This window comes from Poecilia mexicana, unplaced genomic scaffold, assembly GCF_051168715.1.
Source record: "Poecilia mexicana isolate PSO_F unplaced genomic scaffold, ASM5116871v1 scaffold_14, whole genome shotgun sequence".
NCBI lineage: Eukaryota > Metazoa > Chordata > Actinopteri > Cyprinodontiformes > Poeciliidae > Poecilia > Poecilia mexicana.
The window spans coordinates 1,021,568-1,039,056 of NW_028263383.1; the positions used below are offsets into that span (position 1 = coordinate 1,021,568).

Genomic DNA, 17,489 nt, shown 5'->3' on the forward strand with positions numbered 1-17,489 from the left:
TTAATGGCACCAATGTGACGGTACGGTCATGTTCTGTCTAGAAAATTCCCACTAAAACCATTGGAGAAACCTTCAGAAATGAACACACAGTGTTTACTGAAGATGTGACATGGTTTTAAAACGTTTCAGATATGAAAATATTTAAAGTGCTGCATCCGTCCCTTTTACTCTCATCTGTGATGGCCGTAGAGAACATCGGAGAACATTCGTGAACAAACAGCATCATGAAGACCAAGGAACACAGGAGAACGAAGGGTAAAGATTGGAAGTAGGGTTAGGGAGCATGATGTGGAGCTTTTTAAAGAAGATTTAGGTTATGAAATAATATCCTTATTTTGTTACAGGCGCTCCCATGGTGACTATGGAGGAGCTGCAGAGAGGAAGTATTATTTAGAGGGTTTGGAGAAGATCCTCTTGTAAGATGAGATCAAAATGTAACATGTCCGCCTGCATGCAAAACACTGCTGTGTACTCTGAAAACACCATCCACACCAGAAAACAGGGTGGTGGCAGCATTATGCAGTGGGAATGCTTTTCTTCAGAAGGGTGATGGAAGCTGAGCAGAACTGATAGGATGCATGGAGCTAAATACAGAGCAGTCCTGGAAGTTACATTTATTTAGATGTATTAACTTCAGTAATATTTAGGGAAATGTTACCTTTAGGGGTGTTTTTATCATGCTGTACTTTTTACTTTCTCTCAAGTAATTTAATTATTTCATCATTTCACTGCTCTTACTTGAGTAAAATTTTTGTGACTTTACAGAATGAAGAACAAACACGTTTTAGCCAAAACGTCACCAGACGCAGACACACTCCTGCTGTTTGCTTTGTTGTTAAAATTTCTTAAATGTTAAAAGAAATTGATTTTGTCTTTATATGTGTATATATATATGTATGTATGTATGTATATATGTATATGTATATATATGTATATATGTATATGTATATATATATATATATATATATATATATATATATATATATATATATATATATATATATATATATATTTATTTTGTAATTATATTACATATATAAATTATTTTTATGTTGGTCCTTAAATTACCAAAAATTCCACATAACTTTATATTTTGGTCCATCCTGATGACGTAATATTAAAATACTAAATAACTGATGTTTTGATGGCCTTTTTTACCAGACACATTTTTTTTCACTCAAGTCATTTCTTGCCAGCTAAGTTTTTACTTTTACTCTAGTGAAAATGTGTTGAAGCAGTGCTGCTCTTTAGAACTGCGTGCACTCTGCCCGCCTCTGTTCCAAGTTGGCTTCTAGTTTTCCCTAAAATCCCACTTAAGTGATTCATGCTGGTGCTGTGACACGTGCAAAACTTTAACGGCAGCATGTAATACTTCATCCAAGTAATAATAAACAGGGGAACTTTTGTAAACTTTACCATCCATTTTTCATTTTTATACGCCACTGTTTTCTCTCATCGTAACTTACTTTTAGCTGAAAGGGTCACCCTGAGCTCAGCCCCGGAGTGAGGACTCTGCCATCTTGTTCCGAGTCTCCTCAGACAAATTGTTGATTCAGAGATCAAACCTTTTACCGACCTTCCCACACTGGACAATTTCTCGGAGCGTGAGTGCGTCAAGCCTCATGTGGCCTCGGTGAAGTGCACAGCAATCAAGGTGAATTTGAGGGGGTGACGGTAAACACCAGTTCAGTTGTACGGAACGAGTGGGAAATGTATGTGTACACACACGCGTGGATGTGGTAAAGGGGAGAACAAAATACGCGTCCAGGGTCAATGCAGCACTCAGACGTCTTGCAAACCTAACTCCCGTCACCAGTTCTGTACTGTAGCACAGCAAAGGCGCCATCGATGTGTTTATATTGGTTAGAGGCAAAAAAAAAAACAAAAAAAAACGAAGAGGAAAATCGGGTAAAATTTATACTCAGCTAGTAGTTAAATCACAGACTAAAAAAAAAATCAGACTGATTCAACACTGTTTCCTGTTTTAAACAATTTTACTAAGTCAAACTGGAAACCGATGGAAAGATTTCATAATTCAAAATTATTTGAACTGTGCTCATATTTTCTCACACACCCTAAATTGTGATTCGGTGTGTTATTAAATCATTGTCCAGCAGGGGGAGACTGTGCCAAACTACCCGATATGATCCAGCAGCAAAACATTATGAATACTAATATTCTCTCTAGAAGTTGTCCTTGTTTGAACAAACATTGAATAAAAGCATAAAAATATTGGATGTTTTATTATCCCATTTTCTTTTTTTCTTTTTACATTGAGTTGCCATTCTTCCACTTCAGATTTTCTGCAGGACCCAAATCTCTAAATTAGGCTGAAAACAAAACAAAGTTCTGACTGAAATTTCAGTGCCGAATTATGTTCGATCTAATTTACTGGCTAGTGGTGAAATAATTTTTGCTCTGAAGCGATAACTTTTACCCAAATGATTAGAACAGGCAGTTTTAAATCTTGAACCACAAGGGGGAGTCCTTGCCCAATAATTAGACCATCATGACCTCATAAGATGACAAAGCGCTTTGGAGAAGCTACACTACGAACTCCGTTCAGGTTCGTCCAATAATTTGCGTCTCACTAACACCATCTTCCTCGTACAACACTGACCCAAAAAAATTAGAGGAAAAAATAAATAAATCAGGGAGCATTTCAGATTGAAGAAATGTTGGAGCTGAGATGCTAATTTGTCTACAGAATCGGGTTGTAGTGAAGGACGAATCTGAATTTAGCATCTGTCTTTTCTAACTGTGAAAAGGGGCGCAGGGGTAAAACGCGTCTCAGTCCTCGTCACAGGTTCGAGTCCCGACCCGATGGCCCAAATGCCATATATTTCCCTCCTCTCACAACCCGCCTCCCTGTCTGACTACTATCAAACAAAGACCACTAGAACCAGAAAAATATTTTCAAAACAAGTATTGATACGCTGAACATCACATTTAAAGGCAGAATGACATTGTTGTTCCTCTTTAAATTGAATGTGTGGACAGATGAACAGAATCAGAGATTTTTTTGCATATTTGAATCATTTTGTTCTCTAATGAGAAGAGGAACAAATGAGATGGATCCAACATATGAACAAGAGTTATACCAAACTTAACTTTAGACTGTTGGAGCAACTTCTAAATAATATAGCAGCCCCTGTTTTACCCCCTGTAGCAGAACAGTTTATGACTTTGATCTACCCCAAGCTTTCCTTCCTTTATTGTGTTAGAGGCTTACAATAAAGACGAAAACAGAATTAGCTCCAGGCTGAGCCAATGAGTTGTGAAATACATCTGATATTTTTTTTTTTTTTGCTTTTTACCAGATGATAAATGTCACGAAAACATGTAAAATATTTCCTCCCTGGCAAAGCCCCCACAGTTATGAAACGCTCTCTTCTGGTTAGCCTTTCAGAACTCTTTTTCACTTCATGCAAGCTGCAACATGTAACTTTTATAAACAATGTCATTTCCGTATTTGTGACTCGATTGTGACAGTACAGTATGAGATACCTGTGAACAACAAACTAAAGTTGAGCTTCTTTGCTTCCTCTGTGGTCCTCCCCCATCTGCAGAAATACATAGTTCCCTGTTAGAAACAACCAATCAGAGCCTGGAGGGTCTTAATGCTGTCAATCATGCATGTGTACCACACTGCTCACACTCATCCCCTTGCTGTCTGGTAGGCTCCAGGTAAAGCCTGATTAACCTGTCATGAATGCTCAGGCTAGTTAGCAGTAAACGGCTTTACTGTAATTGTAAGATGTTTCTCTGCCATTAGCACATTGAGCAGAAAATATAGAAGTATGATTGGCAGCGCTAAGGCCTTCCTCCTGGCTCTGATTGGTTGTTTCGGACAGGAAGTGGTGCAGTTCTGCAAATGGACAAGCTCCATTTTTTCACAGATCATCTGACTTATGCTATACTCTCACAACACGGTGAGTTATCAAATATGTAAAAACCATATTGTTTGTAAAAGTTACATTCTGCAGCTTTAATCCTAATATTGCCTTTTTACTTTAAAATAAAAATATTCCTGAAAGAAAGCCATAATTGGATTTTCATACTTCAAAGCGAACATGTGTCAAAAAACTTAGGAAATTCTGTAAATGATTGTTTTATAGTCAACGTACGCAAAGATTGTCAGGCATATGGAAACTTAATTTGTACAAAAACAGGATTGTCCCAGAAACCTGAAACTACAGAACTTGAGGTTCTGCAGATAAAATGATCATTTTTACACAAAATGAACTAACCTGGGAGGGGTCCATATATCAGATTTAAAATATAACACATCCCATGTGTTCGCCTTTTCAAAAAGAAGCCAAACAATTTATTCATTTTTAAGCTTTTGTGATAAATTTCTTTTCTTCCTCCTGGAGAGTTTCAGCCCACTCTCTTTAAAAGAGCTTGCTGTATTTGGCCAAGTTTAATGAATGGATAAACCGTCTGCTTTTGACCAAGAAAAAAAAAAAAGCTTTTACATTAAAATAAAAGCGTATTTATACCATTGGATAGCATTCCAGTTACTTAATCCGGTTTTAAACTTCTGACACTAATTAGTAGTAAACACTACATTTCCTATTTTTATTTGTAAATCAACTGGAAACCCATGTATAATTTTGTTGGTCTATCACACAAAACACATTTTAACAAAACATATCTTCCTAAAATGTTTACTGCTGAATCCTGAGTCAAATATCACAGCACTGCGTTTGTACGTCGTCTTAAATGCACTTTTCAAAGGCACACATTCAGCACAACAGCGTAGGTTTCCAACAGGAGATTGTCATTTTATTGTAATTTTTTTTTTTTTTGCAGATAAAATAATTTTTAACTGATGCAATTGTTAAAATGATGTAGTTTCACACAATCGGTGAGTCTATATGCCTTTCTAATCAGAGCTGTAGATGTTAATTTGATTCAGAAGAAGTGATCCAGTGTGGTGCCAAGAACAGAAATGACAAAACAGATTCATCATCAAAATTTGACATTTTAATGGAAACTAAAACAGTGAACACGGGATTTATTTATTTATTTTTTTTAAATTGACTATTACATTGTTCGGAATTTGAGGGTTATTATCATGCTTTTAAAAAAAAGGTGACACTTGTTCAATTCAAAATAAAAGAAATTAAATAATCAGACTGTTCATTTAAAAGCAGAAATGCCAACTTGTAAGACATTTGAGAAAAAAAAAATGCTGTTGCCTTCAGGGGCACAAAGATGGAGCAGGGGGAAAAAAAACAAAAAAACGTGAGAGGAGGGGACAAAAAATAAAAAACGAACGAAACATCCAGCCTGCGTCTCCCTCTGTGACTGAATCCTCATTTGCTCACTTTACTTGGAATCTGAAACACTCTTTGCTTTGCTCTGAATTTAAAAAAAAAACCCTCCAAAATTAAAAATTAACCAAAAAAAAATACATGTATGAGAAAATGACATCATAAAATAGGGACAATTTTAATCAGAGTACAAACATCATGTTCCGTCTTTCCCATTACAGATGACCAATAGGGGAGAAGGGGAAAAAAAAAAAAAAGCAGCACTTTCGGTAGTTGTTTTCCCCTTTAAGAGTTCTCGCTCACACTCAGTATAACAATGTTCTCAAAGTGACATTCAGCTGCTACACAAGTGATTTTTGTTCACATATGAAAAGAAAAGGAAAAAGAAAAACTCTCTGAACTCAGCAGGTCGTCAGGAAGCTGGCTCTGACATCATCCGCTACACCCGCCCCCCTCCCCACCCTTCTCTTCTCGCTCAATATCCAAGTAGTGTGTACCTTTGGCAAAAGCAGATCCAGAGATCCAGAACTGCACATTAGCCTCTTAAACAAAAAAAGAAAAAAAAAAGAAAAAGAAAATTGAGATCAACGGCGTCACGAATCAAAAATATATTACGAGAAACTCTAGATGCAGTGTATTTCAACGCTCCGCATTCCGTCACAATGCGTTTGGACAAACCAATAAAAGCAACGAAAGTAGAAAGTCTGCTGGGAAACGCAGCTTTCACATTGGTGCTAGAAGGGGGCAGCAACAGGATACATCAGCCTCAAAACAACTAAAAAAAAAAACATCTAAAAAGATGAAACGTCTCGATTCCGTTTGATTTACTTGTTTCAGTCTCATCCTAACTGCGCATCTACGGATAAGTCAGGTTACAACTCAGAGAAAAATAAACATCTTCAAAAACATGTTAAAATATTAACTTGTTAAAATGAGTCCAAATGAATCATTAATTTGATAAGAGATCTGGTACACATCAGCAGACAGCAATATGTCACCATTCGCAGTGATTTTGGCTTCAAGTTGCAGAAATTTGAACATAAGCCATGAAACAAAATATTTAAAAAAAAAGCAAGAATAAATGCTCAATCAGCTGTGGCCATGTTGGAGAAATAAAGATATTAGCCAGAAGAAAACTGTAACAAAAAGTTGCACTTGGAGAAAAAAAATGGCACAGATATATGCTGGAAGCAGAATTTAAACAATCAAAATTGCTGTAGTTTTTCTCTTCCCTCCCCAGACCTTCCCCTCACACAGGCACCTGAACAAAATACACCCAAGGGAAGGAGGGGGGACTTTTTTTTTTTAATATAAGAGAAACTTGCATATAATAGGAAGAACTTGCAGCTCACACACACCAACCATCCAACATCAAGCCACTCAGCCTGGAAACCTGCATCAGCATCCTAGAGGTGATTGCACATCCTGAGGGGGAGGGAAGGGAAACAGAAACCCCACATGATTATGTTTTTTCTATCTCAACGTGCCGGCAGTGGATTCCCAACCCCTCACTCTCCAGCCCGCCTTTGTATAATTACTGATTAACCATCTACTCCATTGTAAGAACCTGTTTTTTTTGGTTAGCAGGCTACAATAGAAACAGCAGCTCTGATTTCCCCCAAACCAATGCAGTCTTCAAAAAAAAAAAAAAAAAAAAGAAACAAGGGGAGGGAGAGAAGAGGAAGAAGAAACAAAAAGCAGTAAATTCATTGTACTACAGTAAAAACAATTTCCATCACCCTGCTTACCCTACATTTATGCCCAGAAAAATCTGCACAATTTTTAATAGCTTCAGTCTGAACCATTTAGCGTCAACCTGATTGTGTTAATTTGCCCAGGGATTTATGTGCAGTCAGATTAAACTAAACTGTAGCAAGTGGAGAGTTACAAAAATAATAAAATAAAAAACACACACAAAGTAATGCTACCGGATTAAACACAGTTCAATTGCAATTTTTTTTTTGTTTGGTTATTTGTCAGAGTAAATTCAGTCGTCCTCACTAGGAGAGCAGCATCAGGTATGTGCCGCTATGAGCTTCACATCACGGCATGGTATTTAGGCAGAAACCACCCACTAAATTGAATGTCTTCAATTTAAAAACAAAAATTCTATTCTCATTTAAAAACTACCTATTTAAAAAGGTAAATTTTGACTTATTTATTTATGTTTTTTATTTATTTTTACAACCGGAAAGATTTGCAAAACAAAAAAACAAAACAAAATACATATTTCTTGTGAGTGTAAGCCCCAGATTTCTACTAATTGACCAACAGTAAGCAGCAACAGGTGGGAGAGGGGCAGTGCTGCTACTGGAGAGCACTTTCTGATACATCACTATGACGACATCAGGAAACCCTTTTACGACTGTGTTGCATTTTGATACAGGTCCAGTCAAGATGGACATCAGACGCTGCACAAAAAACAAAAAAACCTGGCTGAGAAAAAAAAAAAAAAAAAAAAAAAGAAAAAGATAAATCTGTGCATGGAAGTAAAATCGGAATCCAACTTGTACACTAAACTCCACATTCTGCTGAGGAAATGGTGGGAAGAAGCACTCAGGCCTGTAAGGAGGGTATGACGAAAACACAGGAGGCGGAAATGAACCAGCAGATGATTACTGTTACAGCCAAAGAAAACAGAGCTGAGATGCAATGTGCTTTCTAAGCAGATAAAATCCCACAACATGAGCCCAAAGTGAAACGGACATCCTTAGTCAAAGGTAAGTTATTTGGTGTGTTTTCAGAATATCGCATGAGACAGCAGTAGGACTCCAATTCAGCATTTCCAGTATGAGAACATTACATGACCGGGGCCGATTGGCAAAAAAAAAAGAAGAAAGAAAACATTGAATATACTCATGGCTTCATCAACACTACCTGAGTTATATTTAATAATTCTGTATTTAGCAACTATATATATATATATATATTTTTTTTTTTTCTGAAAAGTAACAGCCCAGAGCCATTCTTTTAAGGAGTATTTCTAGTGTTACATATAAATTTTCTCTAGTTAAGATAAAGGTAATTTGTTAACATAAAGTGCTATTAATTCACGATTAAACCAAATTAGATTTTCTAGACAAGAGGACCCACCCCCCAACTTTCCACACTCTCAGCTCCTTTGTGACGTTCTTTCCCGGAGATGTCCCAGCTGACCAACTCCATCTCCTAGAATCACCAGATGTAGTCAAACCTTACAAGTGAAGAATCAAAATGTGCAACAAAAGAGTAAATGCAACCGAAACAGATTTGAAAAACTAAACTGCAGGCTACATAAGCATCTCCGATGAGGATTTTGTAGCTCAACAAAACTCATTTTCCATGGAGGTATTGCACACCGGCTTGTGAAAACTTTGAAGACCTCCTTCGAACGTTCTGACAGTTTTTTTTTTTTTTTTTTTTTTTTGACAAAGCAGTTAGTTTGAGTCCCAAGATGGAGGTTGCAATAAATGAGTTATTGTGTTTCTGTGGCAATGAAAAGGGACTCAAGTATACCAGTAAACATGGGGGCAAATGAAAAAAAACAACAAAAAAACAGTCATTGAGTGAAAAAAAAAAAAAACATGCTAGGAAAACAAATGCAAAATGAAACATTTTTCTTTAACTGAACAGAAATGTTTGTAGAGATATCCTGAGTGTTGCAGCTGAATAAAACAGAACAGCCAATCAGAAGCAATATTTGTTTGTTCCTAAACTCTGGAAAAAAAAAAGTGTGCATGATTTTGAAATTAAAGAAACTTTGTGATAATTTATGACCCTCTTAAGTGAAATGTAGTGAAGGCTTCAACAGAAACAGTTTAACGGAGACCCGATGTTAAAACCTTTCAGCACACCAACTGAACAAACGTCGTAAAGGGGCGTGGTTTTCCTTCAAATTCGGCACTTCAGTACCTCAGCTCTGGGGTCTAACAGCGATGCAAATAATACTTGTGTTAGGTCAGCTGAAACGGCATAAAAACAACTGCGGTACATAGAAAATTTCAGGGCTCTGAGTAGTTTTTTCCTCTATAGAGTTTTAAGACAAGATTCTCCCTTCCCGGATGGAGCCTCACAAACGTCCACTGCCGCCTTAACAGGGTTGCAAAACACCTTTTACTCTACAACTCAGAAGGCATTTCTTTAACAATCGTCTCCTTTCCTTCACCACTAATTCAAGCGCAGATCTGTGTGGAACGTCCAACGTATCTACAGTGAACTCATTTGAATGAGTGAAGAAAGAAACCGACGGAGGCATCCCAACAGTTCGACAGGATAAAGGCTTAAGGAGGTGTGGTCCGAGACACCTGCCTTGGTGAACTCCAGAACATTATCCCTTAAAAGCCATGAGACGAGGACTACCACAGCTAGAAGTCGTTAAGGTCCATTCATCGTGTTGGAGAGGCACCGATCAACTCCTTTTTAACGTCCATCCAGAGTGTGTCTGCATGTGTGTGTATGTTTTGTCTGGTGCGCTCCCAAAGGAAAAAAAAAATAAAAGTTTCAATAAACCCGAGTTTCCAAGGAAAATCATGCTTAGCTATCAGTGTTTTCACAGTTGTCACTTTTATCCGACAGGATTTGTTTTTTTGTGTGTGTGTTTTTTTGTTGTTTTTTTTTTTTTATTATTTTTTTTTTTACTTTTTCCAAGGTAGATAACTGCAGCACCCAGAGGAGAAGACAGTAAGCACTGGAGATGATCTACCTCACTGATCAGGTCCATCCTTGGTCTCATCATAAAACACTATTCTTTTTGGATCTACAGCGGAGAAGAGGCAGACAGTCAGGAACGGAACAACAGAATCATACAAATGATCATAATGTAAATACATTTTACAATCATTGTTTTTGAAACTGCCAATAACATCGAAAACATTTGGTATTGTAAGTCTGCGCTGCCAGCTGGCTCGACTACAGAGCCATTCACCAGCAGGATATAGATTACACTCATCACTTCAACAGGGGTTTTGATTAGGATTACTGTTGAGATATAACAATTCAGATCACCATCATGTGATGCTATACAGCTATTCATCCACTGAAGTGTTTTCTGTAGCAATAAAAATATAAAATAAAATAAAAAAAAAAAACAAGTGAGGATAGAAAAACGGTTCCCTTACCTTGTTTTTGCAAGTTGAAAATGGATTCCATTTCTGTTCAAGGAGAAAAGGAACATCAGTTCATAGCCCCAAAAAGTTTTCCAATAAAACAGTACAATCACATGTACGGTCGTTCTAACAACACTGTTTGGTGTGGAAGGTTTTGATGAAAACCAAAGTACCCATTAAGAAGCTCTTATCCGTGTGGGCTGTTCATTCCGGTTGGCAAACAGTAGAAAGTTAAAACTGAACATGTTAAAGCAAAATTACCTTATTTGATTCATTTGTAATTTTTTTTTAAATCATTAAAAATATTTAAAAAGTAAGAGTCCAATTTTGTGCATTATGGGACAGACTGGATAACAAAACGGTCATTTTTAAGTTTCATATTCAAAAAGGTAAAAGTCACCAGTCTCTGGAAAGTGATGGTAGCCATGGTGACAACTAATAAGAAGCTAAAGAGTTAAAAATAAATCATTGTCGTTGCTTTGAAACATTGGTCAAATCCTGTTTAACTGCGGAGCTGTGCAACACCAACGCCTCTCTCCCTCTCTCACAGTGAAACATCCTACATTTACAACAAAGTATTCTCACAGCTCCAACAACGTCTCAATAACAGAATGATTTAATGGTAAGAGCATTTTCCAATCTCATACAAAGGTTTAACTTATTTTGAAATAATATTTTAGGGAGGAAAAAAAACTTATATGGGAATTCATCTGCAGGTCAGACCTTCACTAAATCTGTTTTTTTTAATACAGGTGCAGAGACATGCAGATTAAATATGCACAGATATTCTCAAGCCTTTCGTTCTGATAATTATGCAGATTATTTTAATAGCTAATGAAAACATTGCATTTGGAATCAGAATATTAAAATAGTCCAATATGAAAAGCATGTTTAATATCTAGTTAAAAATCTTTTCAAAAACTACCATTAATTTGACATACATCAAAACACTTTCAAAATATGAGATAGATTTACAGACTTCTCTTTCCAAGTGCATTCTAAGAGATTCTAATAAATCTCTTATCTTTCTTAAGACTTGCAATTCACTTAGAAATTACTACGACCACATTTCTTAGTTCTCCATACAGAAACCATGATCATCTTAAAGACTTTTTAAGAGTCATCAAATGAACAGGGGAGGGGGTCGCTATGGGGAGGGGGCACACTACTTTTTCCATTTCTATGTCTTATTCCACCCATTGTAACTATACTATATTGTACATGTTGCTGTGGATGTAAAACAACTAAAATAAAAACATTTGATTGCAAAAAAAAAAAAAAAAAAAAAGTCATCAAATGAAGACTCACTTTACAGCTAAGGGGTGAAACTATGGGAGGACATATTGTTTATCATGATAAATTTCTTAGAAGAATTTGGTTTATCGTTGTTGCAATAAATTTCAGTTATTGATAACAAAACTGACAGCATCATCGGAAATGTTATATTTACTATTTTCATCAATAGTTGTTCCACAAGAGTATGAATAAATATCTGTGAATTCAAAAATCTAATTAAATGTAGTAACTGTGTGCAGCTCAGTGATATAAATTTTACTTATTTAACCAAGTAGCATCTTGAAGAAGCTTGTAAAGAGAAATATTTTTCATGAACAGAGTTTGTTTGTATGGCTACAAATACTGTGCCTTGCATTCACAGCCATACAGTAACCTAAAAAGGATAATAAAGTTTTTCTCTAGTACAAGTTTATCACAATACTACCACAAAATATTGCGATAAAAATGTAAGTCGATATCACCCAGCCCTAGATGAAACGTGTATCTGACCAGAGCAGAGAGTGAAAGTTACCTTTAGTGTGATAGGTGACGGCAGCTTTAAGGTCAAAGGAACCCCAGCTGGACCTCCTGCCAACGTCTTTTGGGTGGATCTGTTCTTTAGAGGAACCGAACAACACAGTGGTCTGCTGGCCCACTGCAGGCTTAGCACCGTTGTCTTTACTGGGGCCCAGCAGAGAAGAACCCACTCCCTTCAGCTCCACTTTCGTCTTTTCCTGGACACTTGGCTGCAGCTTGGTCTCCTCCTCGCTCGCCGTGCTAGCAGGAGAGCAAACACTGGATACTTGGCAGGGGGCACAAGTCCTTTTCTCCGCTTCTTGAGAAAAAGCTTCGGCTTCTAGAAATGGGCTAATGTCAAAGAGGGGCTGGGCAACCTTGGCTGGGACAGCCTGACTCCCGTTGTGAGAAGTCACAGAAGTCTGGTCCTCGGCAGGCACGAACCCGTTCCCTCCGTCGAGGGCCGGGTTGGGCTCGTTGATGAACGAGAGCCCCCACTGGTTCTGGAAGATGTCCCCTAGGGCTTTCTGATTTGTCTGAGCAGCCGGTGGGTCAAGGTGGCGAGCGCTCGGGAGCACGGGTTGCATATTTAAAGGGTAGATTAAAACAGTACACTTTCTGAGCTCGCTCGCCTCGCCGTCTACGGGACTCGTCGTAGAGCTACAGCTACTTTCCAAAGAAGATGCTACATTCTCGCCACTTGGGACAGACGGGGCTGATTGAACACAACTAGCAGCAGGAGCAAAGAAGGTGCCCACGGACGGGCAGCCGTTCCCGTTCCCAGGAACAGGACCGTTAGTAAAGCTAGCCGAGGTGATAGTTTTCATAGCAGACATGGGGACCTGGGACAGTCTCACAGGAGGAGGCGCTGCCTCTCCTCCGCCTTGAGCTACTTTATTGAGGTTCTCTTTTACTTTGCTTGCATAACTGATCTTGGGAACTATTTTAGCACTGCTATTGTCCACAGGAAATACAGGAGGGGGCTTGAACAAAGTCCACGAGTCCTCTTTTGAAGGTGAGGAAAGCTTGCCCTTGTGCTTTTCCTCTGCTTTCTTACCAAACGTGCCAGCTGCTTTACCTTCAGAGGTTTTCCTCTGAGGTTCGGCGACTGAAGTCTCTGACGCGACGGCCCGTTTAGCCGTCGTCTGAGCTTCTGCTTTGTAGCCGGACCGGAAGCCATCGAGTCTGTACGCTATTCCTTTCTCGGGCGTCTCGACACTCGAGGCCCCCGGCTCCTGCGTAGTGTGGCGTGGCTGCATGTCTCTCTCTTTGTCTTTCGTCACATTATCGGCACTCTTGGTGTTGCCGCATCTGCTCTTTCGTTTCTTCGGGGTGGTGTATCCGCCTTCGGAGCCGCTTCCGTCATTGTCCTTACTGGAATAGCCGTTAGTGATGAGGCCACAATTCACAAGCCCGTTCTGAAGCAAAGCAGAGTCTTTCTTGTCTGAAGGCTGAATCTCATAATGACTCAAATCCAGCGCCTTCTCCTTGTCATTTTTTAAGTCCATATTCTTCTTATGCTCAGAGAATTTGCTGCTCACTTTCTGAACAGAGGTGTAGTGCTTCTGCAGCCCTTTCTGCTTCACATTTGGGTTACTTATGTGTCTATTATCATTGCTGCTGGAGGAATGGGACATACCAACAGTGTAGGGCAGGTGTGGATTTTTCTCCCCTTCTTCGTCGCTGATGTTTACATTTTTACTGCCTGCAAGGAAAAACAAAATCAGTTAAACGGAAATGGGGCACTGATAATTTCCGCTTTACCTTTCTAGCTTTGGTTGTTTTTGTATTAGAAGACAACATTACGATATGAATGCAGAATACTATTAAAGTCACATTTTCTTCACTCCATCTCAAGAATTAGTAAAACCAGCAGCAAAAAAAAAAAAAAAACCCTCACACATCTTAAGTGTAGCTCTATTTTGTACCATTTTTTTCTTCTTTTTAAGGGGTGCAAAGGTGAGTTGTCGTTCACATATTTTACACCTGCTTTGTGTTAACCTGTATCCACTTTGACAGCTTTCATTAGGGCCACATGGTTCAACAAGGATCAGAACGTCCGCCGCAAAAGAAAAAAAGGAAATAGTGCGTTACTAAGCAAGGAATATTTACAAAAATCATGGCACATCAATAAAATATTGAATTTTTTCTCCCACCATTCTGATGGTTTAAAGGTTGATGAGTAACCCGAGTCAAAGCAAGCACACTGAATATGTTGTTGATTGAGAACTACCAAAACTATCAGGTGTTTATTCTACATTTGCATATGATTAATCTCAAAATCCATACACAAATAAAAAAACAACTTAATATTTTGTAACTAATATTATCAAAATCTTTATTATGTTGGCAGCAACAGGAAGGTTGCCAACTTCTGTTTAAAAAAAAGGCACAAAAAAAGTTACGTTTTTCCCCTAAAGTAATCATACCTTGAGAAGAATATAAAAATATTTTTGAAATAATATAAACTTAAAGTGATTTGAGCCATTTTCCTACATTTATTACCATGATTTTCGAAAACACCTCAATCTAAGGAAAAATAATTTGGTACTTTCTGGTTTTAGCACGTGATATGCATTGATTTTTTTAGCACAAAATGGTTTTATTTTGTGTTAAAATAAAAAGAATAAAACCCGCATTCTTTCGTGGAACCAAAAGAATAGTAAATGTCAATGTGTTTATGCAATGGTAAACGCAACCTAAATTAAATCTGTAGGGAAGAAAATAAATTAAACATTTCCATATTCACAGAAAACTAGATCCAGCAGTATGATCTAAAACAATAATTAAGATACATCTGAAACAGATTTCAAAAAAGGTTCGGTTTGCAGTTATAAAAAGCCATGAACATTTTTTTTACATTTGAAATAGTATGTAGCCTATTATGTAGCTTCAAGTTTGATGCACTTCAAGATCAAGTGCAGGAAGGTAAACCCCATAGCTATATTTAAAATATAAATATAGATTAACAGTGAACCTTGACTGGGCCTTGGAATTGCACGGATACAAGAGAACTGCTGTGTCAACATGGGACTTCCCACTACATAGTGTTTCTCCACTCTGATGTTTGTTGGCATTGCACACATGGGATTCTGTATATAGCCTAACCACCCGGCCCCAGACGCAGTTGTTTGCTTTTTAGTAAACATATGCAAGTAAAAGTAGCTGTCAGCTACTGTATTTTCGATGCTATCTGTTCAGCTGCGTGGCTTCATGCTGACCAAACAACACGCAAAGGGCCCAGTCAGGCCAGACGGCTAACGCTAGCTAACTTCGACCAACCTGTAAGCTCACAACAGTTGCTCGTCATGTCATTTCCACCAAACAGTTGCTAGAAGAATAAGGTAAAAGAGTTTCAAATGAGGTGGGGGGGAAAAGCCTCGTACTTTTACACCGTTCTCCAGCTAGCCGGGTAAGTGTGGCGTTAGCTCGCGCTGATATTCTAACATGGCCGACAGGAAATGGCAGCAGAGAAAATTCCAGCGGAGCCGGTGTTGTTTCCTAAGCTGGATGCGGACATGCTGGAATCAAACACATCAAACTTTGGCTCATTTGAAAGGCCGCCGGGGAATTGAGAACCCAGCGGAACCAGGAGGGGTAGTTTATCAATCCCTCTGGTTATATTAGTGAAAAGAAAACTGGGTGGTGAAACCGGTGTACAAGGTCAATCCCCGATGTGTCAAAACCACCTACAGCAGTAACAACTGTCACGCTACGTCAGCTAGCAAGCCTGCTAACACAACTTCGGGGCTCTCGTATGAATGTACCCGACGGTCGAGCTACTTAACAGCTTTTCCTGTAATTCGTGTTAACGCCAAACCGCTAGCTAGCAGCCTAAGCCCAAATCACGTTAGTTAGCAAATGCTAGTCGGCTCGCTGACATTAGCCAACTTTTCCGGATGGCCCAACCTGTTTTCTTCGCCTGCGTTTCCTGATGCTGGCACTGGAACTGGCTCTGATCATGTTTCAGACACGCCGTGCGCTGAATGGAGCTCCGGTCCTCTCCGTTGTGATGGTGCTGCCTGTCTTGTGCCCGATCTTTGGGCTGTTCCTCCATTGAAGTGAAGAATGTCGGGCTTGTGCTCCACAGTCAGCGCGTTAGCTCACTGCACGGCACAGGACAGTCCAATCACTACCAGAGTGAAACGGAAGCTATTTGAAGCTTCTGTAAACGTCAGCAGTAAATGGCTAAAAATGGCTCTGTTTTGGATGGTCACAGCTCCTAAAAAAAATCCATGTGTAGAATTTATGTAGATGATCGCACGGGATTATTATTTTTTTGTTGTTGTCGTTGCAAGACTTTCTTTGTGCAGATGTTTAAATTGTCGTTATTCATTATAATAAAGAGCGAGAGACATTTGGGAATCTTTTTCAGTGTGGAAAAGGATCGGGGTGGGGTTCGTGTAAGAGCCAAAAATCATATGACCCGAGGCGCTGCCACGTCTCCAGCCAGTGGCCACACTTTGGTGGAGGATCATGTCGAGAACAGCCCCTCTCCTAAAATGGAAAGGCAGCGTATTGATACCGATAATCTCATAATATATTGTTTAAATACAAAATTATGGGGGGGGGGAATTTATATAAAAAAAAAGTGTTCCAAAATATTTGGATACAATAAAATAACCTGTTTAGTCAATAAACACTAAAAAACGAAGTCCACACTTCAACAAATTAATTAGCCGTTAAATTAATATTTTAATCTGACAATTTCATTTAGAACCCGTCTATTGTTATGTATTTCTAGCATAACAAATGTTTTAATTACAAAGCTTAAATGTTTTTTAATTATAAATAAATAAACGTGAAAACTAATGCAATTTGAATTTAATTCATTATGTTCAAAAAGTTTATAGTATATTATTTAAAAACGTGTCGTGCTTACATTCCAATAAATATGTCTTAAAGCCGAAATATTTCTAATTGGAAGAATTTGGACGTGCACAATTTGAATTTCTTACATTTCTCAGCCTTATGTATCACAGGTAGTGGGCGGAGCTAAAATGAACTGCTCTGCAAGTTATCCAATCAAATGTTAGGGTTATTTCAGCTATCGCAGTTGAATTATGTTTTAATGAAGTGTTAAAAAGAAGATCTAAAGTAAGATTAACACTGAAACAATTCAATTTAAACCAAAAAGAAATAAAATGTAGGTCACACACTAAGTTTATGCTTAAAAATGGACACATTTATAAAAATATTTATTTATATATATATATATATATATATATATATATATATATATATATATATATATATATATATATATATATATATATATATATATATATATATATATATATATATATATATATATATATATATATATATGTCTGAG

At 37.9% G+C, this 17,489-nt stretch overlaps 1 protein-coding gene across 1 annotated transcript; it reads right to left on the minus strand.

Annotated features, from left to right (window-relative positions):
• Positions 1 to 4,967: 4,967 nt before the first annotated feature.
• Positions 4,968 to 16,579, minus strand: nufip2 (nuclear FMR1 interacting protein 2). Its single transcript, XM_014971279.2, has 4 exons — positions 16,064 to 16,579; positions 12,171 to 13,859; positions 10,376 to 10,408; positions 4,968 to 10,014 (listed from the first exon to the last, which is right to left on the minus strand). Exons 1-4 carry the CDS (start codon positions 16,209 to 16,211, stop codon positions 9,962 to 9,964), a joined length of 1,923 nt encoding a protein of 640 aa, XP_014826765.1. The 5' UTR covers positions 16,212 to 16,579; the 3' UTR covers positions 4,968 to 9,961.
• Between the last annotated feature and the right edge of the window lie 910 nt (positions 16,580 to 17,489).